This window comes from Saimiri boliviensis, chromosome 9 (genome assembly GCF_048565385.1).
Source record: "Saimiri boliviensis isolate mSaiBol1 chromosome 9, mSaiBol1.pri, whole genome shotgun sequence".
Classification (NCBI taxonomy): Eukaryota; Metazoa; Chordata; class Mammalia; order Primates; family Cebidae; genus Saimiri; species Saimiri boliviensis.
In genome coordinates, this window is record NC_133457.1 from 125,896,910 (window position 1) to 125,923,877 (window position 26,968).

General features: G+C 59.7%; 1 protein-coding gene across 1 annotated transcript in view; it reads left to right on the plus strand.

Moving 5' to 3' along the window:
* The window catches only part of NTSR1 (neurotensin receptor 1), a 47,518-nt gene extending 21,359 nt beyond the window's left edge, over positions 1 to 26,159 (plus strand). Inside the window, exons 2-4 of the mRNA XM_003932658.3 lie at positions 20,528 to 20,720; positions 24,074 to 24,164; positions 25,497 to 26,159. Coding sequence (XP_003932707.1) covers positions 20,528 to 20,720; positions 24,074 to 24,164; positions 25,497 to 25,746 — 534 coding nt within the window. The 3' untranslated portion in view covers positions 25,747 to 26,159. The remainder of the gene's footprint in view (positions 1 to 20,527; positions 20,721 to 24,073; positions 24,165 to 25,496) is intronic.
* The last annotated feature ends 809 nt before the right edge of the window (positions 26,160 to 26,968 follow it).

Genomic DNA, 26,968 nt, shown 5'->3' on the forward strand with positions numbered 1-26,968 from the left:
GGCGGAGCTTCCGTTTCCAGCACCAGCTTCGCTCCCGGGTTTTCACCGTTCGGTCTCTAAAAATGGCAGAGTTCATTTCCCCACATCCCCTCGGCGGCTGTTTCCATTTAGGTGAAGTGGAGCCGTTTGCGGTTTTCTCTGCCTGCCGCTGTCTGGACCCTATGGCCACAGTGGCCCGGCACGTGCTCTGTGCCCTGTGGAAGATGCCGTGGGCACAGCTGGGCTTTCTTTGTGTGTGCCAGCGTTCCTCAGAGAGAGGGAGGAAAGGGAAATGAGCTGTGAAGGGCAGGCCACACCCGGGCCCAAGCAGCTTTCACGGCAGCTGCCTCCGCCAAACGCCAGCGGCACGTGCACAAGGTCACCTGGATAACCCAGCCAGGTGCCCAGCCAGCTTCTGTCACCTGCGTCCAGAACCAGCCCTCAGTGGAGCCCTCACTCCAGACAGAGGGCCCTCGGGATGCCGCAAAGGGTCTTGGGGTAGATTCTTTTCTGAAGGAAACTGGAGATGCTGAGTCGGAAATGGACCCTAACCAAGACTGTCCCCTGCCCCCACCCAACCCTTCCAGCGACACTCGAAAAAGCTGCTGGTAGGAGCCAAGAGGTGGACGTCCAGTCCTCAGTCTGCGCGCACCAGAGGGGCTGACGGCCTGCAGGGAGCTGACCCTGAGAGTGAAGCTGTGCCCAGACACGCTCACACCATGTCCCAAATGCCAGCCCTCCATGGGTCCACCAAGTCTGCTTCTCTGCTGTGCCTGCAGCCCGCAGAAGTGGCCATCTGGGTGGTCAAAGCCGCTCCTCCCAACTTGGGAGCTCCGGGAGGAGGGCAGGAGGGCAAGGAGGAGACAGGGATTTAGGTGCAGGTGACGGAGGGAGGGTGGGGCCTCAGGGGAGGGCAGGGAAACGCGGGTATAGTTCAGAGCCTTACAGGCGCAGGAATCTCCCCCAAGGGTGCTTCCAGAATGCAGACTCCAAGGCACACCCCAGACCAACCAGGTCAGAATCTCTCGGGCAGGGACCTGGAGCCTGGGGTTCAGGGTTTCTAATTTTTTTTTTTCTGAGTTGGAGTCTCACTCTGTTACCCAGGCTGGAGTGCAGTGGCACGATCTCAGATCTCCGCCTCTCAGGTTCAAGTGATTCTCCTGCCTCAACCTCCTGAGTAGCTGGGATGACAGGCACCCGCTGCCACGCCCAGCTAATTTTTTATATTTTTGGTAGAGATGGGGTTTCACCGTGTTGGCCAGGCTGGTTTTGAACTCCTGACCTCAAATGATCACCTGCCTCAGCCTCCCGAAGTGCTGGGATGACAGGCATTGAGTTCACAGCGCAGCGCTCCCTGGGGCCTCCCAGTGTCTCCGGGGTACATTGTTACAATTAATGAGCCACTATTGATACATTATTAAGGAAAGTGCACAGTTTCTATTAGGGTTCCCACAGTCTTGTGCCTTCTGTGGGTTGCACAAATGTTCCGTGTCCTGTATCTGCATCCCAGGATCCTGCAGAAGACTCTCATTGCCCTAAAAAATCCTCTCCGCTCCACCTGTTCGCCCTTCCCTCCCACGGCCCCTGGCAGCCGCCAGCCCTTCCACCGTCTCTGCAGTCGGTGTCTTCTGCAATGCCGCGCAGCTGGGATTGTACAGTATGTGGCCTCTTCAGACGCCTGACGTCTTTCCCTTCACAGCATGGAGTTAAGGCATCTCCGTCTTTTCATGGCTTCTTAGCTTGTTCTTTTTTACGGCTGAGTAATATTCCATTACCTGGATGTACCACAGCTTGTTTACTTACCCACCTATCAGAGGGCATCTTGGTTTTTGGCATTTATGAATAAGGCTGCTATAAACATACAGGTGCAGGGTTTTGTGTGGTTTTCTTCTCCTTTCGAGGAGGGTGATCGGCGGAACATACGGTAAAAATACGTTTCACTTTGTAAGAAGTTGCCAAACTGCTCTCCGGTGCAGCTGCGCCCCTGTGAGTCCCCGGCAGCCGCGGTTGACGGTCGTTCTGCCACTCCGCAGCCACGCCGGCTTTTGCTGTTGGCCGGGTCTTGGTTTTGGCTTTTTGTAGCCATTCTCATCGCGTCTCACTGTTGCTCTGACATCTCTCTAATGACGTGTGATGTGGCGCATCTTTTCCTGAGCTTATGTTTCCCTTGGTGTATCTTCTTTGATGAGGTGTCTATTCAGATATTTTGCCCATTTTTAATGTTTGTTTCCCTATTGTTGAGTTTTAAGAGTTCTTTATATATTTTAGATAACAGTCCTTTATCAGATATGTCTTTTGCAAACATTTTTCTCCCAGGCTGTGTCTTGTCTTCTCATTTAACAGTGTCATTTTTAGAGCATAATTTTTAATTTTATAAAGTTTAGCTTATTCATTTTTTCCTTTTGTGGATTATGCTTCCGAGGTTGTATCTAAAAATTCATTGCCAAACCCAAGATACCTAGATTATCTAAAAAATTTTATTATCTTGCGTTTTATATCAAATAAAATGTGTTATCTAGAAATTGTACTATCTCACATTTTCTATTAAGGTATGTGATGCCTTTTGAGTTAATTGTCCTGAAAAGTGTAAGACCCACTTCTTCCTACATGCTCCAGCACCGTCTGTTGAAAACAGCCTTTCAGCATCAATGACCTTTGCTTCTTTCTCAAAGGTCTGCTCGTACGCGTGTCGGTCCTCTGCTGGGCTCTCTCTTCTGTTCCATTGGAATAGTCTGTTCTTTAGCCAGAATTAAACTTTGCTGGCCGGGTGCGGTGGCTCACGCCTACAATCCCAGCACCTTGGAAGCCTGAGGCGGCTGGATCACTTGAAGTCAGGGGTTCGAGACTTGCCTGGCCAACATAGTGAAACCCCGTCTCTACTAAAAATACAAAAATTAGCTTGGTGTGGTGGCGGGCATCTGAAATCCTAGCTACTCAAGAGGCTGGGGCAGGAGAATCTCTTGAAACTGGGAGGTAGAGGTTGCAGTGAGCTAAGATCACATCACAACACTCCAGCCTGCACAACACAGTGAGATTCTGCTTCCAAAAAAAAAAAAAAAAAAAAAAAAAATGATTACACTGTACTGATGACTGGGGCTTTAAAGCAAGTGTTGAAATCAGGTCGTGTCTGTCCTCTGAACTCACGGTATGATGTTCAATAGGAGTGGGGACAGGGGACCTCCTTGCCTTCCGCCCCATCTCAGGAAGAGAAGCTTCAAGTTTCTCGCCATTAAGTATGATACGGGCTGCAGGGTTTTGTAGGTGTTCTTTACCACGTTGACGGAGTTCCCCTGTCTTCCTGGCTTGTGAGAGGTTTTTCTCACCGACGGGTGTTGGGTTTTGTCACATGGTTCCTGTTGCCATGATGGATTGCCTGCGGCAACCTCACACACCCAGAATAAATCCCGCGGTGCGTGATTCTCAGTATGTAGTGCCGGAAGCGATTTGCGGATATTTTGCCGAGGGTTTTTGCGCTCATGAGACATCTCGGCCTGGCGTTTTCCTTCCTTGTAACATCCTTGGTTTTGTTATTGGGGTAATGCTGGCCTCGCAGAGTGAGTTACAAGGCGTTCCCCCTGCTTCTATTTTCTGGAAGAGACTGTAGAGAATGTCTGTCTTCGGTTCCTTAAATGCTTGGGAGAATTCTGAATGAGTGTCCCCGCATGGCTCCGGGCACGCTGGGTCCCCATCTGACCTCTCTGCTTGCTCTTCCTTGGACTCTCCCTGCCCAGTGGGCAGAGGGGGTGGCCCAGGCTGAGAATCCACAGCACTGACATCACCTAACGGGGGTGCCCAGCTGGCAGCCTCCAGGCGCTGGGACGTTCGGTGAGAAGCCACCGAGGGACTCTGTGGGCTTGTGGCTTCACCCAGAGGCACAGTCCCACGGCCCCACGGCCACGCATCCCAGCAGCAGTGCAGTGCAGATCCACGCCGGCTCTGGACTTGCAAATTCTGAGGAAGTAAATGTCGTCCGCCGCGTGTAGACGGCTCTCTTTCCTTTCTGTCGGGAGAAGATCTGCTAGCCAGCGGATTACACCAGCCCGACAGAGAGATGTGCCTCCGATTCCCCCAGGGCCACCCTTGAGGCACCTCTGCGCCCCTCAGCAACGCCCTGGAGAGGTTGAAAATTAACACCAGTTAAGGGAGAATGAAGCACTTGGTCACCACTGCTGAGCTCCTTGCTGGGGACAAATGAGCGTTTCTCGGGACGCTTGTGTTTCCGTTGGGCAGGGAGCCACTGGCAGCTCCCCAGTGGGAATCACACCTTCTAGTCCAGATTTCCACTTTTGAATGAGAAGGTCCTAGAAAGTTCTAGAAAGCTTGGGTGTGGCTGACTCCTGGCTCAGGGCTCAGGCCTGTCTCACCACCTAGCAATGCAGGGTGAGCCACAGGGGCCGGCTTCTGGGAATGGGGACGAGAGAGACAGAGAGACACGCAGAGAGAAACAGAGGGAGGTAAGAAGAGAGGAGAGAGGGAAGGGCAGAGACAGACCCAGAGGGAGAGACAGAGAGAGAGAGACACACGGAGACAGAGACAGACTCAGAGAGAAAGGGAAGGGCAGAGGAGAGAGAGGGGAGGCGGGAGGGAGGCGGCACCTCTGCTCCTCACCCTTGCCTGGGGTCTCGGCTGAGGGAGGGAAGGCTGTGTGCTGGGGGGCGGGGGAGGGGGTAGTGACCGATGAACACGATGGCAGGCCCCTGGCAGGCTCTCGTCTTTGATGACAGTTTTGGGTGCTGAGCCAGCCCAGCTAGGAGGGGGTTTTGGTGGGGAGGCCTTTGAGCAGCCCATTTCACAGGTGAGGAGCCTGAGGCTGTGGGGAGCCTCGTGCTCAGAGGCACACGGCTGGGGCCGGTGGCGGGCTCGCCTGACCTGAGTCTGCGCTTCTCATCCCAGAAGCGGCCGCCGGGTCCCCTCCGCCGCCTCCCTCCCCGGCTCAGCTCACTCTTCAGCCCTGGTGGGGGACGGGCAAGAGAGGGGGTGCGAGGGGCAGGCGGAGGCAGCGAGGCCTGGGATGAGAGCTTTTCTGGAGCCTTCTCCGGAGTGTGGCTCCTTCCCCCAAAATCTCTTGGCTCAGCTCTCGGGCTTCCGTGCAGCGAGGACTTTATGGCCCACGCGAAGGAGGCCGACCTATGCTCCAGGAAGGACGTGGCCCCACCCGCCCTACCCAGGCTGCATTCTGGGGCCATCTTTTTGGTGTTTGAAACTGAGTAGCTCCTTGACTTTGGGCAATGCTCTCACCGTCTGTCCGGGGCTGACCTGGACGCCCCGGGTCCTCTGCTGAGCAGAGCAGGTCCTGAGACCACCCCGGGGAGTGACGAGCAGACGCTGCTGTGCCTGGCCCAGGCGGCTTCCCATCAAAGCTGCAGGCAGCCCTGTCTAATGTGGCAGCCCTGGGCCACGTGGGGCCACTGAGCATGGAAACATGGCTGGTCTGAGTGCGGGTGAGCTTTGGCGTGAAACCCCGGGTTTTGGAGAGTTAATGCAGAAAGGTGGGGTACAGCAGCTCACCGATACTGTCACGCGTTAAAAGGATATTTTGATACTTTATTTTATTCTATTTTTTTTGAGACAGAGTTTTGCTCTTGTTACCCAGGCTGGAGTGCAATGGCGCGATCTCGGCTCACCGCAACCTCCGCCTCCTGGGCTCAGGCAATTCTCCTGCCTCAGCCTCCTGAGTAGCTGGGATTACAGGCACGCGCCACCACGCCCAGCTAATTTTTTGTATTTTTAGTAGAGACGAGGTTTCACCATGTTGACCAGGATGGTCTCGATCTTGACCTCGTGATCCACCCATCTCGGCCTCCCAAAGTGCTGGGATTACAGGTGTGAGCCACCGCGCCCGGCCGTATTTTGATACTTTAAATCAGACACCGTGTTAAAATGATCGTTCCTGTTTCTTTCCACTTTTGTAATGTAGCTACTGGCACATTTCAGCATCGCGTGGCCTGCGTCCTATTTCCAAGGGGCTGTGCTGCCCTCGCCCCTCCCGGCCGATGAGAAGCCCTCGGATGGTCTCGGGGTGTTTCCAGGGCCTGTGCAGCCTCCCCTCAGGGTGGGGTGCTGCCTGCTGGGTGCCAGGCTCCCACTAGCTGAGGGCCCGTGTGGAGGCCACCCTGTGTGATGGGCAGCAACCAGCAGGGTACCATTGTGGGCGGTGACCTGCACACTAAGAAAGACGCCCGGCTGCCTCCTCCCTGCTCTGCCCAGCTGCCAGCTCAGTGCCAAAACCCTGGGCAGGGACGGGAGGGCGGGCACCCTCAGGGAGCTACCAGGCCAGGCCCTCGGGGTCCTTGGCAGAGGAGCGGTGCCCGGCACTGGGAGGAGACTGTGCCGGAAGGTCAGCCCGTCGCCACAGCCAGAGAGGCCACGTGGGGCTGCAGGGTAGCCCCATTCATAGCTGTTTGAATCGCTGAGATGGAGGCAGGCGGAAGAGGTGGGACCACGAGGGAAGGCAGGGGCCCCGCAGGGAGCGAGTGGGCGCCTCCTTTGCTTTCCGCGACACCGCCTCTCTCTACAACAAAGAGCCAGCACCGCTGTGCGCGCCGAGCCTCACAGAGGAGCCGCTGTGTCTGTGACAAACACGTGATTAGGAGCGAGATGGATTCCTTCTGTGGGTGGGGATGATTCAGACAGCGGCATCCCAGCCGCAGGAGCAGCTCCCCTCGGGGTGGCCTCCGCCTCCCCCACGCTTCCCAGGCGGCTGCTCCCTGGTTTGGGGCGTGGGTGACACAGGAGACCCCCACACTGCGAAGCAAGCCCAACTCCCGAGGCTGCAGTGCAGGGGAGGAGGACGAAAGGGCACCGACCGTGATGGAGGGACAGGGCGGGCTCTTCGCGCTGTGACCTGTGGGGCTGTGCAGGGGCGGGAGCAGCCCCCAAAACCCGAAGGCAAATGGGAAAGGGGCCTCGGAGGACGTGAGGACAGCCCCGCCCCCGTCCCCTCCGATTCCTGGCGGGTCCAGCACCTTCTCTGAGGGGGTCTGGTCTGAATCCCAAATTCAGATTCTGTACTCAATGTTCCCTTCACTGCAAAGAACAGTTTTTAGAGCCCAGTAATTCCTGCTGAAATTTGTTAATGTTCATCCCTCAGTAGAAACCAGTGTGTGGGGATTACGAAAGCCAGGTATTCGGCCGCCCGGTGGAGAGTTGGTTCTGGAACTTGCCCCTGCAGGGCAGGGCCTGGGGTCGGCCCGGAGCCTGGGGCGCCTCGGGCAGGGGCATCGTGGCTGTGGGTTCTCCGCACTTGCCCCGTGGAGCGGGGTGGGAGGGGCAGCCAGGCTTCCTTCCCATCTGGGGCTGCTGCCCTTGGCAGCTGGGGAGACCCTGGACCCCAGAGGCAGAGCCCCCTCCCTGCACCCTCAGCCAAAGTCCCCAGAAAGACAGGCCCATTTCTTCTTCAGAAAGGCAGGGACCAAATGCCTCACGGTTCCTCTCCAGAGGCTTCCCGGAGACGCAGGATCACTCCAGCTGGGGAACCAGGAGAGGGGGCTTGGGAGACGAGGGAAGCGGCTTCCACCTGCGGGCGGGGCCGAGAGAGAGGGCGCCCAGCCAGGCGGGGCGGGCCCCACCCGGAGAGCCATTTTCCCAGGGAGGCTTCCGAGGCCCCGGCCAGCGGCTCCCAGGGAACAGCCTGGACCCTCAGCAAAGGACCCGCAAGCTGAGACCCCTGTTTTATTGCTTCTTTTCCATCTGTGGCCAGGGCCCACGGGCACACACCTCGCCTAGGAGTCCCTTAGTGAGTGGGCCAGCTGTGTCCCCACCCAAACTCTCCTCTTGGACCGCAATTCCCATAATCCCCACGTGTCAAGGGCGGGACCAGGTGGAGGTAGTTGGGTCACGGTCGTTCCCCCAGGCTGTTCGTGAGAACGAGTGAGTTCTCGGGAGATCTGACGGTCGATCTGTGTTCGGCATTTGCCCGGCTCTCTCTCAGTCCGTCCCGCTGCCTCTGGAGAAGGCGCTGCTTCCCCTTCCACCGTGATTGAAAGTTCCTGAGGCCCCCCAGCCCTGCAGAACTGTGAGTTGGTTCAACCTCTTTCCTTTAGAAGTTCCACAGTCTCGGGCGGTTCTGTGCAGCAGTGCGAGTGTGCACGCCCACGCCCGGCCGGGGCCCAGCCTTTCCCAGACAGACGGTGTGATGAGAAGCCGGGCTGGCACGCCCCGGGGTCATGAGGACGGGGCAACCCAGCCCCACCGGGAGTTGTAGATAAAGTTTCGCCAGCACTCAGCCCCGCCTGCTCGTCGACATACTGCCACGGCTGCGGAGGCCACGGTGGCCACAGTGAGTGGGTCCGCTCAAAAGTTGTGGCCCGCAAAGCCACAGCGACTCGCTCTCTGGACCTTCACAGAAAGCGTCCACCTGCCCCGCCCTAGGATGCGTGTCCAGAGGTGGAATGGCTCCCTCTGCTCATCGGCACAGTGGCAGGCACGTGACCCCTGTGGGGCCACTGGTGGTGCTAGCAGTGAGGGGCCAAGCGTGGGGCACAGCATTCAAACCTGCACTTAAACGGGGCCTCTGTGGCCCTGCCCGCTCGAGGGCTGAGGAGAGCCCGGAGAGAGGCCGGCCCTGCATGGCCACCGCGATCCTCCTTCTCGCTGGCCGTCCCCCCACAGCGGCCCATCGTCAGGCCCCACCCCAGATGCCAGCCATGCCCGGGTCCCTCCCTGGCCCCAGCCCTGAGAACAAACCCAAAACGCAGACGTGGCTGCAGCGGCCTCCCGCGTTACCTCCTGCTGCAGCTTCCAGCCTCTGAGCAGCTCCAGGGCTGGCCCTTGATGACCTGACCCCGGCCCCTGGTGCTCCCCGCCCCCCACGCCCCTGCACCAGCTCGCAGACTCTTATCTCCTTCCTCCCGGCCCTCAGGTGCCCATCAGCCCTGGAGCCTCCGTGTAAAGCTCCCTCCTCCAGAAAATGGCCCCTTGTCTTCCCCCGGACCACGCTGCGTGCCCCCGGCCCTCCCTGCCGTGCCCGTCTGCCCCCGTCTGCCGCCCCCTCGTCCCCCTCCTCCGCCTCCGTGTGGGCGCCTCAGATGCGTCCAGAGCATGGTCCCGACTCGGGAAGGCTCCGCGGCGGGCCGGCTCCAGGTGCGCAGAGGGTGCGAAGGGTGCAGGTGGCGGGCCTGGTGCATGCTGGGAGAGCGGCAGACACAGGTGCCGCCACTGAATTCTGGAACATTCCAGGAAGAGTCAGGCAAGCTACTCCCTGCTCAGGTCTGCAGCCCGGCTTGGGGAGAAGCCTGCAGCCACGGGCCAGCGCCAGCTGCCAGCAGTAACAGCCCCAGCCACGGGGAGGCCCGAGGGGCAAGGCCGCATTTCCAACAATGGCCTCAGCTGCGGCCGCGTTCCTGCCGGGTGGAAGGACGGGCTGACGGCACCAGCAACGCCTCAGGAGAACCTCTCGAGCCTGTGAGCCGTGCGTCTGGCTCGAGAGAGAGGCTTCCCCTGGAGCCACGCACCCGCCTCTGGCTTTCCCGGGCTCACAACGTTAACACCTCGCAAGGCGGCCGTGGGCCTCGGCCAGGCCTGCGCGTGCGGGGAGCCCTGTGCGGGGCCTCCCTTCTGCCCGCGGGGAGGCTGGGAACGCGTCCTGGCTCACACGGGGCCTCTTGGTGGCTCCGGCCTTGGCTGCTCTTAGCAGCAGAGTTGGCGGAGGTGCTGGGTCTCAAGCCAGAGGTCTCCGAGGTGGACCAGCCCAGCCCCTCCCTTCCTGAGGGGGAGTCGGGGCCAGCATCGCTGAGCGTCGCTGGGTGAGGCCAGAGTCCTGGGCTACCTCGTTCCTGACTCTAAGATCTAGAAACGGAAGATCTGGGTCTTCACGTGCTGAGCCATCCATAAAGCAGAAAGCCAAGCCCGGTCACTGTTGTAAAGGAAAGCCCCACGTGGCTGTGAGGGAGACACGTGTGAATCCAACGTCTTGTGGTGTCGCTGGGGCCCGCTGGGCTCTGGAGACAAATGGAAGGAATGGTGTTGCCCGGGAGGCTGTCCCGCACGCCGCTGGGCGGCAGACCCCTCTGGCTGTGCTGGGCGCTGGGCCCTGGGCCCTGGGCACTCAGTTCACTGAGTCTCCGGTGTCCCATGCTGTCCCAGAGCACTGCCCTTCCCCTCGGGCATGCAGGGCCGAGGCTGGCGTCCCTGGAATTGCACGGGAGGGGCCTGGCTGAAGCAGAGGGCAGAGATCCAGGGTGAAGCCAGAGCCTGGGGCCCCTCAGAGCCCAGAGGCTGGGCAGCTGGGGACAAGGAGAGCCAGGGAGAGCCAGGTTATCACTGAGTTAGTCCCGCCCATGCAGGGATGGGGGGAGGGGCAGACCCCAGCCCTCCTTCCTCACCCCTGCAGCCTCTGGCAGCGGGTGAGGACTCCCGGCTCTGTCCACCATAATTGGATTCAGCACAGCGGGGCAGAACAGGCATTCCGTTGACACTGCCAAGATGCTGTGTAGAGCCAGATGTCCATGGGACGCGGTGGCCAACTTCGCCAGGTCATGGCCCTTAGGCGCTGGGAGGGGCAGGAGGTGCCTGAGCTGGCCTTGTGGCTACATGGCAGAAAGGCACACAGAGGACCGTGGGGCTGGAGATGCAACAGCTGGCGAGGGCCAGGACTGGAGAACAGGCAGGCGGAGCGCGGGGGCGCGTCCTGCACATGCAGCTGGGAACGCTGGCTCTTCAGATGTGCACGCTGAAACGGAAAGTTAAGTCCTGCTGGGCCCACTGGACCCCAGAGCACCCTGCATCCCCGGCTCCAGGCCTTCCTGCGTCGTCACGGCAGCTCCTCCTCGGTCACAGCAGGGGGCTTTGTGCAAACGCCCCAGAAACCCAGGGTGGTGTCTGCAGATCTCCAGAGCTTTTCCTGAGTGGAAATTTTCCGGACAGCGAGGCTTTTGTCATGGGGCCAGGCTCCCAAACGCTCTGTGCCACGTGTGTCGGCCCCACTTCTGATATGTCAAGTTAGTGCCCGGCACTCCAGAAAAGGTAAACAGAGCCTTAACAAACCTCATCAGATTGGCTCAGCCTTAGTCATGGGGTGAGCAGCAGGCACATGTCACAAGCCATACAGGCCACAGGAACAAGGTTGTGCCACGTCTGAAGGTGGAGAGCGGAGCTGTGGCCTCGAGCCCAGGGGAGCCCTCGAGGGCCACGGTTTCCTAGTCTGAGAAACAGGAGTGCTGGCCCCGCCAGGGCTCCTTCCCTCTCAGATCCCCAGAGAGGAGGGGCCGTGACCGGGGCCAGAATCCCACCCCTGACTTCTCTGTGTAGCCCCCTATGCCCATCAAGAGTTCTGAAAGCCCCATTGTTGCTCCCGGCAGAGGCCTGGTGGATGTGAGTGTTCTCACGGGCTTGAAGCTGGCAGATACTTCAATCCAGGCAGAGACCCACAGCCCACAGCACTGTCTCCGGTTTGCTCCTGAGGGGTGCTGGAACAGCTGAAAAGCATACTCACCACCCCAGCACCATCCTCAGTGGCGAATGGGGCACCCCCTCCCTCAGCTGTTGCTGAGGGTCCTGGGCCCCAGCCAGGCTGAGTGAGGGGAGGGCCATTCTTGGGGCTGAGGGCTGGGGGCCTCCCTCCTCCTGTCCTGGAGGGCACCAGCCTAGCACAGGTGGAAGAGGAGGGGGTGTCGGGAAGGCCCATACCCTAATCCAACTGAGGGCCTCTGGGCTAAGTCAGTGGCCTCCTGGCAGCCAGGCTGGTGCCAAGCGGGCAGCTCAGCTGGGCACAGACAGGATGTGTCACCAGGGGCTTCTGTTCTGCCAAGTCCCCACTTAGACAGTGGCCTCTATGGCTCCGGCAATCAGCAGGAAAAAGATTCCAACTCCCACACTCAGGGTTTCCTGCTGCCTGGCAGAGGAGAGGAGGGCACATCTCTTGCAGAGGTGACCGGTGACTCGCCTGTCTCGCTCAGAGCAGGGGTCTGCAGGCGACCAGAGTTCTCCTGATGGGGTTCCTGCCCCCGGCTGGCTTGGGGATCCCCATACCAGCCCCTGCCCCACATCTGCAGTGCCTTCTATGGCGCCTGGGCATTGTCTGTGGTGCTGAAACCCGAGGCTCCTGGGGCTCTGCATTCTCCTCTTGAGCCTCTCCCAGAAATTCCAAACCAGAAGAAAAGTGCAGGGAGCGGAGCGGAGGCACCAGGGTCAGAGGTCGCCGAGGAGCTGCGGCCTTTGGACTAGATGTTCTCAAAACCTGGCAGTGGCATAGACGGCATCTGCTCAGGCAAGGCGCGTGCCTCACTAGGGGACGAGGACGCCGCTCGTGATGACGTGAGAGCTCAGGCTGGGTTTGGGCCCCTGGGTCCACAGCTGCGCCTGGGTTTCTTTACAAAATGAGGCCACAGATGAGACGTGTGTGCCTGAGGTGCTGCACTTGGAGGGCGTGTAGACCCTGGGACCGTCGGCTGGAGGCCGCGACGTCAGCTAGAAAGTGGAGGTTAGAGGAATTCAAACCGTCAGTTTTAACACTGAGCCAAAACCTGCGTGTCTGAGCGCTCTGATGGAGGCGTGGGCGGGGTCGTGGTGGGCCAGGCTCTGGCCAGCGGCTGCACCGTCTGTTTCACCCCCTCCCACAGTGGTCCCGCAGACACCAAGGTGGCTCGCACACCCGCTCTGCGGCACAGCCCTGGTCCTGCCCTCGGGACTCAAACTGGCCGCTCCACACGGCAATGCGGCTCAACGTCACCTGCCTCGCTTTCCAGGCTCCCATCCCCCGTGGGTCAGGCGTGTCCCCCATAGTCAGCAAGTCCCACAGCTTGGCAGTCCTGATCCCAGCAGCATCTTGAGCCAGGCCTGGTACTGCTTAAATGCCTGGGAGGGTGACTGAGGGACGGAACAATGTCCCAAGCCGGCCACCACCAGAACCTTCTAGAACAAGGTCACACTACCAGTCCTTTATGGCTTCATTCCTCTCTCCCAGACACCTGCTCACACACAGCCCCGGGTCTCGGGAGTCCTGCGGTGGCCCCGGGCAGCCGCTGCTTTTCCTTCTCCCTGGGTCCCTGCCTGGTGTCTCCTCTGAGCACAGCCACTGGCCAGAGCCTCCTGGATGACCTCACTCCTGGAAAGCGCTGGGCTGTGTCACCTTAAGGACCCCTTTGCTCTCTCCGCCCTGACACCCACCTCTGGCACAAGGCGCAGGGACCTGCCCACCAGTGATCCCATCCCTTCCCCCTCAGTGCTCCCCAGTTCCAGGGCCGTGAGGCGGCCACGGTGGCCTTGGTGTGGCTGTGGGGTTCCCGTTCATCTCAGGGCACCTGTCACTGGATACATCCGCAGGACCGGCAGGTGGAACATCCTGAGTTTCAGCTCTGTGTGTGTAGGTAGTTCACTGTGGGGCTCTAGCTTTTGGGGGACACACCTGAGACCCTCCCAGCTGCCCTGTCCTCTCCCGAAATCAGCCCGAGGGCTCCAGTCCGGAGAGCCAGGCTGGAAGGGGAGCACAGAGCTGTCCCCTGCTGGACGTGTGCCAGCCATGTCGAGCCACCCATTGCGTCATCCCCACCCCACCCAGTCAGCTGAGTGCCCTGTGGTATGGGTGCATCCTGACATCGTGGCCAGCCTTGAGTTGTTCCCCAGCCTTTGGTGTTTTGGACAAGCCTGTACTGACAGCCTGGCTCACAGCGTTTCTGAATTAATTCTGCCATTGCTCTTGGCCTCAGCCATGGTGGGGAAGGCAAGTTGGGGCGTGAGAACCCTGGGAGCTGCTCCCAAGTCAGCGTTTGCCGGTTCGGGCGGGGGCCTCTCCACCTGGAATCCGTCCAGGAGGTTAGAAGAGACCGCCCCAAGCCTGGGCCCTGCTGGGGCTAGTCATCCCCTCGGGGAGGGGGCGATCCCCTGCCGGCCCAGCAAGTCCACCGCAGCGGTCCCCACCTGGGGAGGGTGTGGACAGGAGCCTCCCCTCCCAGCCTCCCTGCAGCTCTGCCGCGTCCTGCAAAGCTCTGGGTTCCGAAAAGCAGCGGCGTTTTGCACCTTCCCAGTCGGCACAGCTGGGCGGCGGACGCGGAGCAGCTGTCAGTCTGGGGCTGTCTCTTGATCTAAACACAATGGGATGAATTAGAAAGGCCCAGCACAAGCGACCGCTGTGGAAGGGTGGAGCGCAGTGAGAACACCCTGCCTGAGGTGGGGCTGAGGCCGGCTGGCCTGTGTCAGGGGCGCCGTCCTGCCAGCTGGGTGTGCCCTCACCTGTGGGCGGCATAGCGTGTGACCCCTCCCTCCCGCCCAAGGCGGAGCTCAGACCAGCCACCCCGAGGTTGCGACCCAGTCCAGACCCCCTAACACACCTGCTGTTTCATCGTCTAACCCTTTACTCACCTCCCTCCTCCCCAACAAAATCACAAACTCGAGTGGGCAGAGGCCAGGCTGCTGGAGTCCCTTCCACAGGCTCGGCCCCACCTGCTGTCACCCCAGAGTGTCCCATCCCAGCCTCCCAAGCCCTGTGCCCCCAGTTTGCTTCCTTTCCTGTGCCCAAGGGAGTGCAGTGGGTGCTCTGGGCACTGAGGCAGCAGCGCCTCCAAGCTCGCCCTTTTAGGAATGAGGCTGAGGTCAGGAGGACCGGCCGAGCTCACAGCTGGCCAGGGAACAAGCCAGGCCACCTGTTCTGCCACCAAGCCCCAGGCGCTCGGCCGCTTCCCAACCGGCCACTCGAACACCATCCCCCCAACCCAGATAAGGCCGAGAGGCGGGAGGTGGCAGGTGGTGGGCGCGCGCTGTGCACGGCAGAGGATGCTTCCTGAAGCACGAGAGGCCCCGGGAGGCAGCCCCCCGTCCAGACCACCGTGACTGTCACCCGCCAGGACCCTCTGCTCCGGGACATCCACCCAAACCTCAGAGACCCAGCCACTGAGGCCACGGGCCCGCTGCCCAGCTGGCTCCAGGGAGGGTGGCCCAGCCAGTTCCTGCCACCTGAGGGTGTTGGTACACACACCAGACTCAGAGGGAGACCCAGACGGTGACACAGAGACAGAGGAAAACAGAGACACAGGGAGACACCGAGACAGAGAGGCCGAGACAGAGACACAAAAAAGCAGACACAGACACAGAGGCACCGAAGCAGAGACAGACACGGGAAAGCAGGCACAGAGGGGACACATGCACAGAGAGACGGGGGGAAATAGATACAAGGAGAGACACGCAGAGACAACACAGGAGAAAGATACAAAGAGACGCAGCCACGCTCTGTCCCGCCTCCGAACCCAGTTGTGGCATGGACCCCGCTGGGCTGGACACCTTGGTCTTGGCAACGATTTCCTATGACAGCAAAAACACAGGCGACGAAAGCAGCACGAGTGAGACCACGTTTCACTGAACGTCTCCGCACAGCAAAAGAAACAACACGAAAAGCCAGGGTACGAAATGGAAGAAAGGTGACCAGTCTAAAATGGGCAAGGGCCCGAGCGGCGTTTTTCCAGGGAAGACCTGCAGATGGCCAGCGGGTTTACCAAAAGGTGCTCACATCACTGGCCGTCCGGAAATGCAAAACCACGGGGAGCTGTCACCGCACACCCATTAGGGTGGCTGCCATCAAAAAGCCCACAGGTAGCCAGTGTTTGGGGACACTGTGGAGAGAAGGGAATCTTTGTGACTGTCGGTGGGAATCTATTAAACTGGTACAGCCGTTATGGGAAGCAGCGTGGGGGCTCCTCAGAAAAGTTAAGGATAGGGCCACCATAGCATGCAGCAATCCCACTTCTGGTGTTTATGCAACCGAGTGGAATCCGGATCTCAAAAAGATCCCTGCATGCCCACGTCCACTGCGGCACTGCTCATAATAGCCAGGACACGGAATCCAGCCAGGGGTCCCTCAACAGACCAACAGCTGGAGCAGACGTGGTGTGGATACCTGGGGAGAGTGCTCAGTCTTGAAACATGAACGGATCTTGTCACGTGCAGTAACCGCAGTGAGCCTGGGGACCTACGCGAAGTGAAATAAGCCCAGTGCAGAGACACATGCTGCGTGGTCTTGCTTATGCGTGGAATCTGAAAAACACTCGTGAAAAAGCAGAACACTGAGGGCTGGGGGAGGGGAGTGAGGAATGGGAAGGGGTAGCTCAAGGGTTGCCGAGTTTAGGTGATAAGGCGAGTAAGTTCCGGAGCTTTGAGGACCAGAGTTAACGATACAGCGTTGCACACTCAAAATTTCCTAGGAGGGGCCGGGCGCGGTGGCTCAAGCCTGTAATCCCAGCACTTAGGGAGGCCGAGGCGGGTGGATCACGAGGTCAAGAGATCGAGACCATCCTGGTCAACATAGTGAAACCCCGTCTCTACTAAAAATACAAAAAATTAGCTGGGCATGGTGGCACGTGCCTGTAATCCCAGCTACTTAGGAGGCTGAGGCAGGAGAATTGCCTGAACCCAGGAGGCGGAGGTTGCGGTGAGCCGAGATCGCGCCATTGCACTCCAGCCTGGGTAACAAGAGCGAAACTCCGTCTCAAAAAAAAAAAAAAAAAAAAATTTCCTAGGAGAACAAATCTTGTGTTCTCACCACAAAAAAGGGGCGATGTGAGGTGATGGATGTGCTCACGAGCTTGACGGTGATGATCCTTTCACAGTGTACACATCTATAAAAACATCACATTGTACATGACAACTAGGTACAAATGTTTGGAGACGGGCGTCTCGCTCTGCTGCCCAGGCTGGAGTGCGGTGGCAGTCATGGTTCACCATAGCCTCAAACTTCTGGGCTGAAGTGATCCTCCCATCTCAGCCTCCCAAGTACCTGGCACTATAGGCATACGACGCCACCATGCCTGGCTGGTTTTTTTAGTTTTTGTAGAGATGGGGATCTCACTGTGTTGCCCAGGCTGGTCTCAAACTCCTGGCCTCACGGGATCTTCCTGCCTCAGCCTCCCCAAAATACTGGGATTACAGGAATGAGCTACAGCATCCAGCCAATAGATACAATTTTTATTTGCCAATTATGCCTCAATAAGGCTGGGGGAAAGGTTAAAAATATATACATTTAAATGTAAAACTTCCATGATTTCTTTTAGTAATGTTACGGGTTTTGGTTTTAGGTTTTAATCTTTTTAATCTTCTGACCCTCTGGAATTTTTCTGATGTGAGATCTCTGTGAGGTGGGGTGATCTCTGTGAGAAAAGGGAGATTTCTCTCGCTCAAGACACACTGAAAGTCCGAGTACCAGCTAAAGGCACAGCTTGGCCCGGGAGCACAGTGATGTCCTGAGGTGCTCCCTTCCACCCTTGCTGGCTTCATTCTTAGGCAGGTCTTCCCTGAAAGGTAGGAGAATGGCACCCACGGCCACAGATGCCCTCTCCTGCTCGGTGAGCCCAGGCAAAGCTAGTGTCTGGCAAGGCCCTGGGGTGGCCCGCGTCAGACCACTGAGATTGGTGCGGGGATGGCTCTTTGGCTGATCTGTCTGTCCAGTGAGGGGCCCCCAAGCCTTTTGGGGTATGCTGATTGGCCAGGTCTGGGTCACATGCCAGCGAGATGGAGGGTGCACGGGTCCCCAGGGGCCCTGAGGACCCAGCTTCCTGTGGTCCAGTGTGCCAGCTGTCCAGCGCCATGCCTGGGTGGCCAGTCCTCTCCTGACGACGTGGATGCTGTGTCCATCACCGGCCGAGCTTCTGTCTGACCGGGCACTGTGGATGCTGAATTCTCCTCATTGATGTCATTCTCGGTGCGTGCCAGCGGCTGGCGAGGCTGAGGCTCCCGCATCCCAGCGACCTGCCACGCTTCCTTTCAAGAACCTTCCGGGCCATTCTGAGACTCCCACTTAAGTTGTGGAGCTGCGGTGTGTCTACCACGAAAGCTCTGGCGTTTCATGGGGACTGGATGTACAGACGTGATGTCAGTGGATCCTTCTGCCCAGGAAGGGCCTGTCCTTAGCCTGGCTCAGCCCTCCAAGCCCCAGGCACCACGGCAGCCCTTCCTCTAAGCCCCGCTGCTCACTGATGCTCCCTTTGCTTGTCGTGGGGGGCAGGCAGCTCCTTCCCCAGAGCAGGAGAGATGACAGGAAGAATGGCTCCGGCCGAAGCCCCCGCTTCCAGCTGTGGTCTGAGGAGAGAAGGCTGACCCCAGGAGTAGGGGCACTCCCCTCAGCCCCGAGTCCTACTCGGCCTCAGCCTCCACGGTGGGCAGGAGCTGGAGGCAGGGCTGCGCCACCTCTGTCTGCACCCGTGGCCCCTCAGTGGCCTCTGCTTGGGCGCTGCAGGGGAGGGGCCTCCTCTCCCTACCTCTGGGAACTGCAGGACCCAGGATCTGATTTCCCCCAACAGGGGCAGCCAGAGGACTGGGGCCAGACCCTGCAGCCCACCAGCCCCCAGAGGCAGCTATTTTTGCTGCCTGTGTCGGTGAGGTTGGTATTTTAAATGTTTTGACATTTAAAATCTGTGTTGGATACATTGGTGTTTAAACTATGCCGGGGCTGTGGTGACTCACGGAATCGGTTTGTCTCCTGAGGCTGGGCCCAGCCATTCCCCACCCCGCTCCCAGCAGCCAGAGTGGGCAGAGGCACTTTCACCCGCCCCCAGCCTCGTCAGCACCTCGTCATCCTGCAGAAGTTGGACTTCAAGCAGAGCAGCAGAATGTGGGGGTGTGGGGTGGCCCCAGATCCCAAAGCCCACATGGGGGAGGGCAGAACAGACCTGCCACCCAGCAGGGTCAGCGGCGATGGTGGTGGCTCTCAGGAGCCCACCAGGCAGGAGCAAAGGGTGCTGGACAGGCAGGTGCAGGACGCTGCCTCCCAGGGGTTTGAGTCTCCCCCTCATGCATGTCCTCTGAGCCATTTAGCAGATCTTTGCTCAAATGGAACCTGAGGGTGAGCTTGGGCCGTCTCCTCCCTGAAGGTCTCTGAGTGCTTCTGAGTGGAGCCTGGCACTTCGGTGGGAACAGGAAGGACCGTCAGAGGTGCCTCAGCCAGTGCCCGGAGCGGGCCAGGGAGAAAACCCACGCGCCGACATTCCCGCCTCTCAGTGGCTGCCCTGTCCCGTGGCCACTGCCACCTTCGTTAGCGGGACAAGGCGAGGATTGTCCTCACTGGGGCCATCCTGACCTGAACTGTTGAGGCCACACAGCTCTGCTCTCTCCAGTGAGAGGTCGGGAGGGAGGAGGCCCCTGCAGCCCAGCCGAGGGAACCCCCGTGGCAGATATTCCTGGGCTTCCTATGGAAATCATAGCCACCAGCCACAGAGCCAGTACAGGCCACTTCTCCAACACACCCAAAAGCTTCTCGGAATCAGCAATTCAGCATGAGGGTCCCGGGCAGCCTGGCAGAGAGGGGCAGCCCTCGTCCCCAGCACAAGATGGATCAGTCCCGGGCAGCCTGGCAGAGAGGGCCAGGCCTTGTCCCCAGCACAAGATGGATCGGTCCCGGCAGCCTGGCAGAGAGGGGCAGCCCTCATCCCCAGCACGAGATGGAGCGGTCCCGGGCAGCCTGGCAGAGAGGGCCAGGCCTTGTCCCCAGCACGAGATGGATCGGTCCCGGCAGCCTGGCAGAGAGGGGCAGCCCTCGTCCCCAGCACGAGATGGAGCGGTCCCGGGCAGCCTGGCAGAGAGGGGCAGGCCTCGTCCCCAGCACGAGATGGAGCCTGCAAGTGCAGAAGCCAGAAGCGCCGAGATCTGGTTTTCGGGGAAGAGTGTCTTACAAAGAATCCAAGGCCGAGGACGCTCTTGAAGCCTCTGATGGCTGTCGTTCCGCCCCCCGTGGAGGGGCTGGTTTCTCCATCAGAAGCCGGGCCAAACCCGCCCTGGCTCGTTCCGGCTCGCTCCGCTGCTGCGCGTCCACAGATGCGTCCCCTTCCAGCTCTGGCTGAGGGGGAGGCTGGGCCGCTGCCCCGTCTGGGGAAGCCGCAGCCACCTGGCCAGTGCCTGCAAAGTCGAGACTCACGCAGGAGTCGCAGAAGGAGCAGGACTCGGCTCAGGCCAGGCTCAAATCCCGGCGCTGCCCCTCCGGCGCCGGAGTCTCTGGGCAGACCTCTAGCCTGTCCAGGGCTCGGATCAGGCACAGAGCGGCTGTGATGGCCCAGCCTCGTGGGTGGGTGTGGCAGCTGGCGGGGGCAGGCAGTGGGGGCTCCAGGTGCTAATAAGAGGGGCCCTGTACCTTTCAGTGCCCCGAGAGGTAGCTGGGGTGGGTGGGAGGAAGGGGCTTCTGTTAGCGTGAGCTGTCAGGACCTGCGGGAAGCGGCGGCACACAGCCGCAAGGCCGGGGCTCGGCCGTCCTCCGAGACTGGCCTCGGGCAGGGCAGTTACGTGCTTGGGGGCCTCAGGCATGGACGCAACGTGCCCAGACCTGGGAACCTAGAGCCCGGGGCCTTTGCCACAGCCACACCCCAGTGACACCCCAGCGTGTATGCTCCTTGCCGTGTCCGGGCGGGACCCTCGGGAGGCGCTCACGAAGGTGGGGGAGTCTGCGAACTTCTTTCTAGTTGGGACAGGCTGGGAACGAGCTTAGCACTGTGGCCAGGGCGGCCGTGTCTACGGGCAGCCGGGACAGGGCTGGACCTCCTGAGCCGGTGGTGACTGAGGGCCGCCATGCGTGCAGGCCTGACACCCCGGCCAGCGTGAGTCCCGCTGCCGGCCACGACGCCCCACCCTTCCTCTCCCGCAGGTCAACACCTTCATGTCCTTCATCTTCCCCATGGTGGTCATCTCCGTCCTGAACACCATCATCGCCAACAAGCTGACGGTCATGGTCCGCCAGGCCGCCGAGCAGGGCCAAGTGGGGGACCAGCACAGCACGTTCAGCATGGCCATCGAGCCCGGCAGGGTCCAGGCCCTGCGGCACGGCGTACACGTCCTCCGTACGTACCTCTGGTCCCTGTGGGGCGGGAGGCAGGCCAGGGCCAGCAAGGGCAGGCAGCATGGAACCACCCTGAGCCTGGGCAAGGTTTAAAGACATGGGGATGGAGCTGTCAGGCCAAGACCAAGGGTGCCAGCTCCCTGCAGGGGTGAGTGCCATCTATTACCCCTCCATCCTCCCTCCTCCCTCCCTCCATTCACTCCTCCACCTCTCCCTCCCTCCCCCTCCTTCCATCCCTCTTTCCATTCCTCCATTCATCCCTCTCCATACATCCCTCCCTCCCTCCCTCCCTCCTCCCTCCCTCCATCCCTCTTTCCATTCCTCCATTCATTCATCCCTCTCCATACATCACTCCCCCCTCCTTCCCCCCTCCCTTCCTCCTCCCTCCCTCCCTCCCCCTCCCTCCATCCCTCGTTCCATTCCTCCATTCATTCATCCCTCTCTCCCTCCCTCCCTCCATCCCTTCATCCATTCATCCACTTGCTCATGTGCTCACTCATTCATTTGCTCTGCAGTCTGCTCAGTGCCCAGCCTGGGTCTCACTCATTCTTGCTCACAGGTGTGGAGGTAGCAGAGGCAGGAGCAGCCCTGCACTCTGGGAGAGCAGGGGCTCCACCCTGGAAGCAAGCACAGGCACCAGGCACCTTCAGACATGAGGAGCTGAGCAGGGTGAAAAGAATACCACGCCCACCACTACATCTGCCAGCTGGGAGGGGCTCCCAGAGCAGGTGGCATCCTGCAAGTCCCAAGGACCAGGAGCCCGTCTGGGCAACAGAGCTGTGGCGAGGCATTGGCTGGAGCAGAGGCCCTGTGGAGGGAGATGCTTGGCAAGAAGGCAGGGGTAGGGGCAGGGTGGACGCTGCTGTCCACACAGGCCTTGGAGCATGTGATGGGGACTGCAGAGAATGAAGCCTTTTCACACCCGAGACCCAGGTCTTAGGTTGCTTTGCCTGAAGCATTTGGCTTGAGTCCTCCCTGGTGCTGGCCCATGTTCAGGGCTTGTTCAAGCGTGTGGCCAGCCACAGGAGAGGCCCACAGCCAAGCGCATCAGCCTGAGAGAGCCTGGCTCTGGGCTTGGCCTTCCCTGCTCATGGGAACCACCCAGGGCTTTGGACATAGAGCGTTCGGGGCTGGTGACGCCCCCAGCAGGGCAGGGCCCGTCCTATCAGAACCCTGAGGACCAGCGCCAGCACACGAGGCTGGCTGGCCGACCGTCCTCCGAGGTGTGACCTGGGCCTGGCGTGGCCTGACTTTTTAGTAGTAGCCGTCCTAATAGGTTTGAGGTGGCATCTCATTGTGGTTTTGAGCTGCATTTGTCCAGTGATTTACGATGCATGATCGATAACATCTCTTCACGTGCTTGTCAACCTTTGACATCTTCTTTGGAGAACTGGCTGAGTCCTTTGCCCATGTTTGAATTGGATTGTTTGTTTTTATGTTGAGCCTTAGGACCTCTGCTCTTGGTATTAACTCATTATCAGATGTGATTTGCAAATATTTCTTCCCTTTCTGTGAGCTGACTTCTACTCTCCTGATTACACCCTTTGACACACAGAAATTTAATTTTTATGTTGTTCAATGTATCTACTTTTTCCTTTTGTGACCTGTGCTTTTGGTGTCATACCCAAGAAATCATTGCCAAACTCAATGCTGTGAAGTCAGAATGTTTTCTCTTAGGAGTTTGTTTTTGTTTTTGTTTTTGTTTTTTGAGGAGTTCTGCTCTTGTTGCCCAGGCTGGAGTACAATGGCTGCATCTCAGCTCACTGCAATCTCCTGGATTCAAGTTATTCTCCTGCCTGAGCTTCCCAAGTAGCTAGGGATTACAGGTGCCTGCCACCATGCCTGGTTAATTTTTGTATTTTTAGTAGAGACAGGATTTCACCATGTTGGCTAGGCTGGTCTCTGAGCCTGAGTCCTATCTCTGAGCCTGTGTCCTGTCTCTGAGCCTGAGTCCTGTCTCTGAGTCTGTCCTGTCTCTGAGGCTGAGTCCTGTCTCTGAACCTGAGTCCTGTCTCTGAATCTGTGTTCAGTCTCTGAGCCTGAGTCCTGTCTCTGAGTCTGTGTCCTGTCTCTGAGCCTGAGTCCTGTCTCTGAGCCTGAGTCCTTTCTCTGAGTCTGTGTCCTGTCTCTGAGCCTGAGTCCTGTCTCTGAGCCTGAGTCCTGTCTCTGAGTCTGTGTCCTGTCTCTGAGCCTGTGTTCTGTCTCTGAGCCTGAGTCCTGTCTCTGAGTCTGTGTCCTGTCTCTGAGCCTGAGTCCTGTCTCTGAGCCCGAGTTCTGTCTCTGAGTCTGAGTTCTGTCTCTGAGCCCGAGTTCTGTCTCTGAGTCTGTGTCCTGTCTCTGAGCCTGAGTCCTGTCTCTGAGCCCGAGTTCTGTCTCTGAGCCTGTGTTCTGTCTCTGAGCCTGAGTCCTGTCTCTGAGTCTGCATCCTGTCTCTGAGTCTGAGTTCTGTCTCTGAGCCTGTGTTCTGTCTCTGAGCCTGAGTCGTGTCTCTGAGTCTGTGTCCTGTCTCTGAGTCTGTGTCCTATCTCTGAGTCTGAGTTCTGTCTCTGAGACTGAGTCCTGTCTGAGTCTGAGTCCTTTCTCTTAGCCTGTGTCCTGTCTCTGAGCCTGAGTCCTGTCTCTGAGTCTGCGTCCTGTCTCTGAGTCTGCGTCCTGTCTCTGAGTCTGAGTTCTGTCTCTGAGTCTGAGTCCTGCCTCTGAGCCTGTGTCCTGTCTCTGAGCCTGAGTCCTGTCTCTGAGCCTGAGTCCTGTCCCTGAGTCTGTGTCCTGTCTCTGAGTCTGAGTTCTGTCTCTGAGCCTGAGTCCTTGTCTCTGAGTCTGTGTCCTGTCTCTGAGCCTGTGTCCTGTCTCTGAGTCTGAGTCCTGTCTCTGAGCCTGTGTCCTGTCTCTGAGTCTGTGTCCTGTCTCTGAGCCTGAGTCCTGTCTCTGAGCCTGAGTCCTGTCCCTGAGTCTGTGTCCTGTCTCTGAGTCTGAGTTCTGTCTCTGAGCCTGAGTCCTGTCTGAGTCTGAGTCCTGTCTCTGAGCCTGAGTCCTGTCCCTGAGTCTGTGTCCTGTCTCTGAGTCTGAGTTCTGTCTCTGAGTCTGAGTTCTGTCTCTGAGCCTGAGTCCTGTCTGAGTCTGCGTCCTGTCTCTGAGCCTGTGTCCTGTCTCTGAGCCTGTGTCCTGTCTCTGAGCCTGAGTCCTTTCTCTAAGTCTGTGTCCTGTCTGAGCCTGAGTCCTGTCTCTAAGCCTGAGTCCTGTCTCTGAGCCTGAGTCCTATCTCTGAGTCTGTCCTGTCTCTGAGTCCTGTCTCTGAGCCTGAGTTCTGACTCTGAGCCCATGTCTCCCCCCTGAGTCTACATCTCTGTGTCTCAGGTGCGGTGGTCATTGCCTTTGTGGTCTGCTGGCTGCCCTACCACACGCGGCGCCTCATGTTCTGCTACATTTCGGACGAGCAGTGGACTCCGTGAGTACTGGGAGGTCGGGTGCTGGGCAAGTGCTCCCCAAAATACATGGTGTGGCAGGCACTGCCGAGAGGACCTGCTCAGGGCAGGGGTGTGGTGAGTCCCCCAGTGACCTCCTGGACAGGGGTGTGCTGTGACTGGGGTGTGGTGAGCCCCCCGGTGACCCCCTGGGCAGGGGTGTGCCGTGACTGGGGCTGGGAGGAGGCCATGGAGGGACAGGTTCAGGGCAGAGGCTGAGCAGGCCAGTCTGGAGCAGAGACGGAAAGTTGGTCCTAGGAGCCGGCCCAGGCAGTTTCCTGAAGGCCTAAAGAGAGACATCCCTGGCTCTAGCAGGGACATGGTGGGTGTGTCACCTCCCTATATGGCCGCTGTCAGAGCCCCAAGGCCACCCTGGTTGGACCCACCGGGCTCAGCCTGCAGTTACACTCAGGGCTGTGACTTATCCCAGCAAGAGGTGCAATCCTGACAAGGCTTTGCTTTGCTAATACAGCAGAGTCAGCAAAGGGAGCAGACACGGAGTGGGGTCAGGGGGAGACCAGATGCAGCTTCCAGGGCCCCTCCCAGAGGAGCCGCACAGGACGATGTGGGGGCCGATCACAGGGCCACCCACTGCCTGGCATGCAACAAAGTCCAGAGTCTCAGCTGGGTATCCTGAGATGGCAGCTTTGGGCCTCAGGGTCGCCAGGTCCCAGGATAAAAGGTTCCTCCCAGTGACAGCCACTGGGGAGGGCATGCCTAGTTCCCAGGAGCTGGTGGAGGCACAGGGAGCAGAGCTCGGCCCCCAGAAAAGCTTCTGAAACTCAGGGCTGCCTGCTGGTAATTGAGCTGCCTGGTGAGGGAGGGAGATCTCTGTGGGTGGAGGTGACGTGTTGAGGACAAGGTGTGTGGCTGCTGGGGAGGCGCGGAGGGGGCTCCGGCCCTGGCTGTTTGGTTAGGCTGGAGACCGGCCATGCCCTGGACCCCTGGATGCACAGGACTTTGAAAGGCAGTGCAGGTGGCTCGGGGAGAGGCAGGGGTGGAGGAGCAGAGCCCAGGGCCCACCTAAAGAAGCCCTGGCCGGGGAGGGTGCGGGGGGGGGGTGGGGGGGAACGCAACCAGAACTTCCGCTGCTCAGGAGACGCCACACCCTGGAGCTAGTTACGAAATGTCCTCATGCACCACCACTCCCAAGTGGTGTTTTAATTAGCATCTGAGCCACCACGTCCTGTGGCCACTGTGGCCCCGCTGTCACTCTGGGGCCCCGCCTTGGGAGTTCCGTCTGGGGTCTCAGTGCCTCTCCCCCCAGGCTGCCCCCGAGGATTCCATCTGGGGTCTGAGTGCGTCTCTCCCCGCAGGTTTCTCTATGACTTCTATCACTACTTCTACATGGTCACCAATGTGCTCTTCTACGTCAGCTCCACCGTCAACCCCATCCTGTACAACCTCGTGTCCGCCAACTTCCGCCACCTCTTCCTGGCCACGCTGGCCTGCCTCTGCCCCGTGTGGCCGCGCAGGAGGAAGAGACTGGCCTTCTCGAGGAAGGCCAACAGCATGTCCAGCAGCCACACCCTCTCCAGCAACGCCACCCGCGAGACGCTGTACTAGGCTCTGCTCCGGGGCCGTGGCCAGGAGGAGTCCGGCCGTGGGTCCTTGTCCCCGACAGAGCAGCCCCCACTGGGGAGCCTTGGTGGGGGTCAGGCAGAGGCCCGCCAGTGCCGGAGTCTGAGGCCTGGAACCCCTCCTGCCCGCAGCCCCCACTTCCCATTTCTCATCAGCGTCCCCTGGGCGGGTCCCCAGCTCCTCTACCCGGGCGAAGTCAGTGTGCCACAAAAGGCCGTGTTCTTTGGTCCCAGACCAGCGGGTGGTTCCAGAGAAGGGAATGAAAGGTACTGGGTGGGGCCAGGCTTCAGGCAGCTGAGCTGCTGTTCCCATGCCCACATCTGTGAGACCCTCTGTCTAGCTGGGGAGCCCTCCCCCGTCCCGCATCTGTGAGACCTGCACCCCTCTGTCTAGCTGGGGAGCCCTCCCCCGTCCCGCATCCGTGAGACCTGCACCCCTCTGTCTAGCTGAGGAGTCCCTCCCCCGTCCCGCATCCGTGAGACCTGCACCCCTCTGTCTAGCTGGGGAGTCCCTCCCCCGTCCCGCATCCGTGAGACCTGCACCCCTCTGTCTAGCTGGGGAGTCCCTCCCCCGTCCCGCATCCGTGAGACCTGCACCCCTCTGTCTAGCTGGGGAGTCCCTCCCCCGTCCCGCATCCGTGAGACCTGCACCCCTCTGTCTAGCTGGGGAGTCCCTCCCCCGTCCCGCATCCGTGAGACCTGCACCCCTCTGTCTAGCTGGGGAGTCCCTCCCCCGTCCCGCAGGCTCCATGGCTTTAGGTGTCTCTCGCTGACCCTGCCACTCAGGCCCACGCCCCACCTTCCCCAGGCAGTTCCAAGGATGCTCCCGGACTCGCCGCTCAGGCCTGGCCAGCTGGGGGCCCACAACCGGGGCCAGGGGTCCCTCCCACCACCCTCACCACAGGCAGCTGCAGTCCCCAGAGGGACCCACGAGCCCAAAAAGGATGAAATTGGGCCAGCCTGGAATCGCCCAGACCCTGCCTCCCTTCCTCCCTCCTGCCCTCACCCAGACCAAGGCCAGGATACTTCGTGGGAGGGGGCTCAGGCCTCTGCCTCACGGTCTTCGGCGGTGGCCTCTCAGGCTGGGCAGAAGGGACACCGGATCAGGGGCCTGACCTCCCACACCCGCCCAGGTGGCCGCGGCCAGGACAGGGTGCAGCCTTCATGTGCTCTGCTGCTGCCTGTGCAGGCTGAGGTCTGGCAGCCAG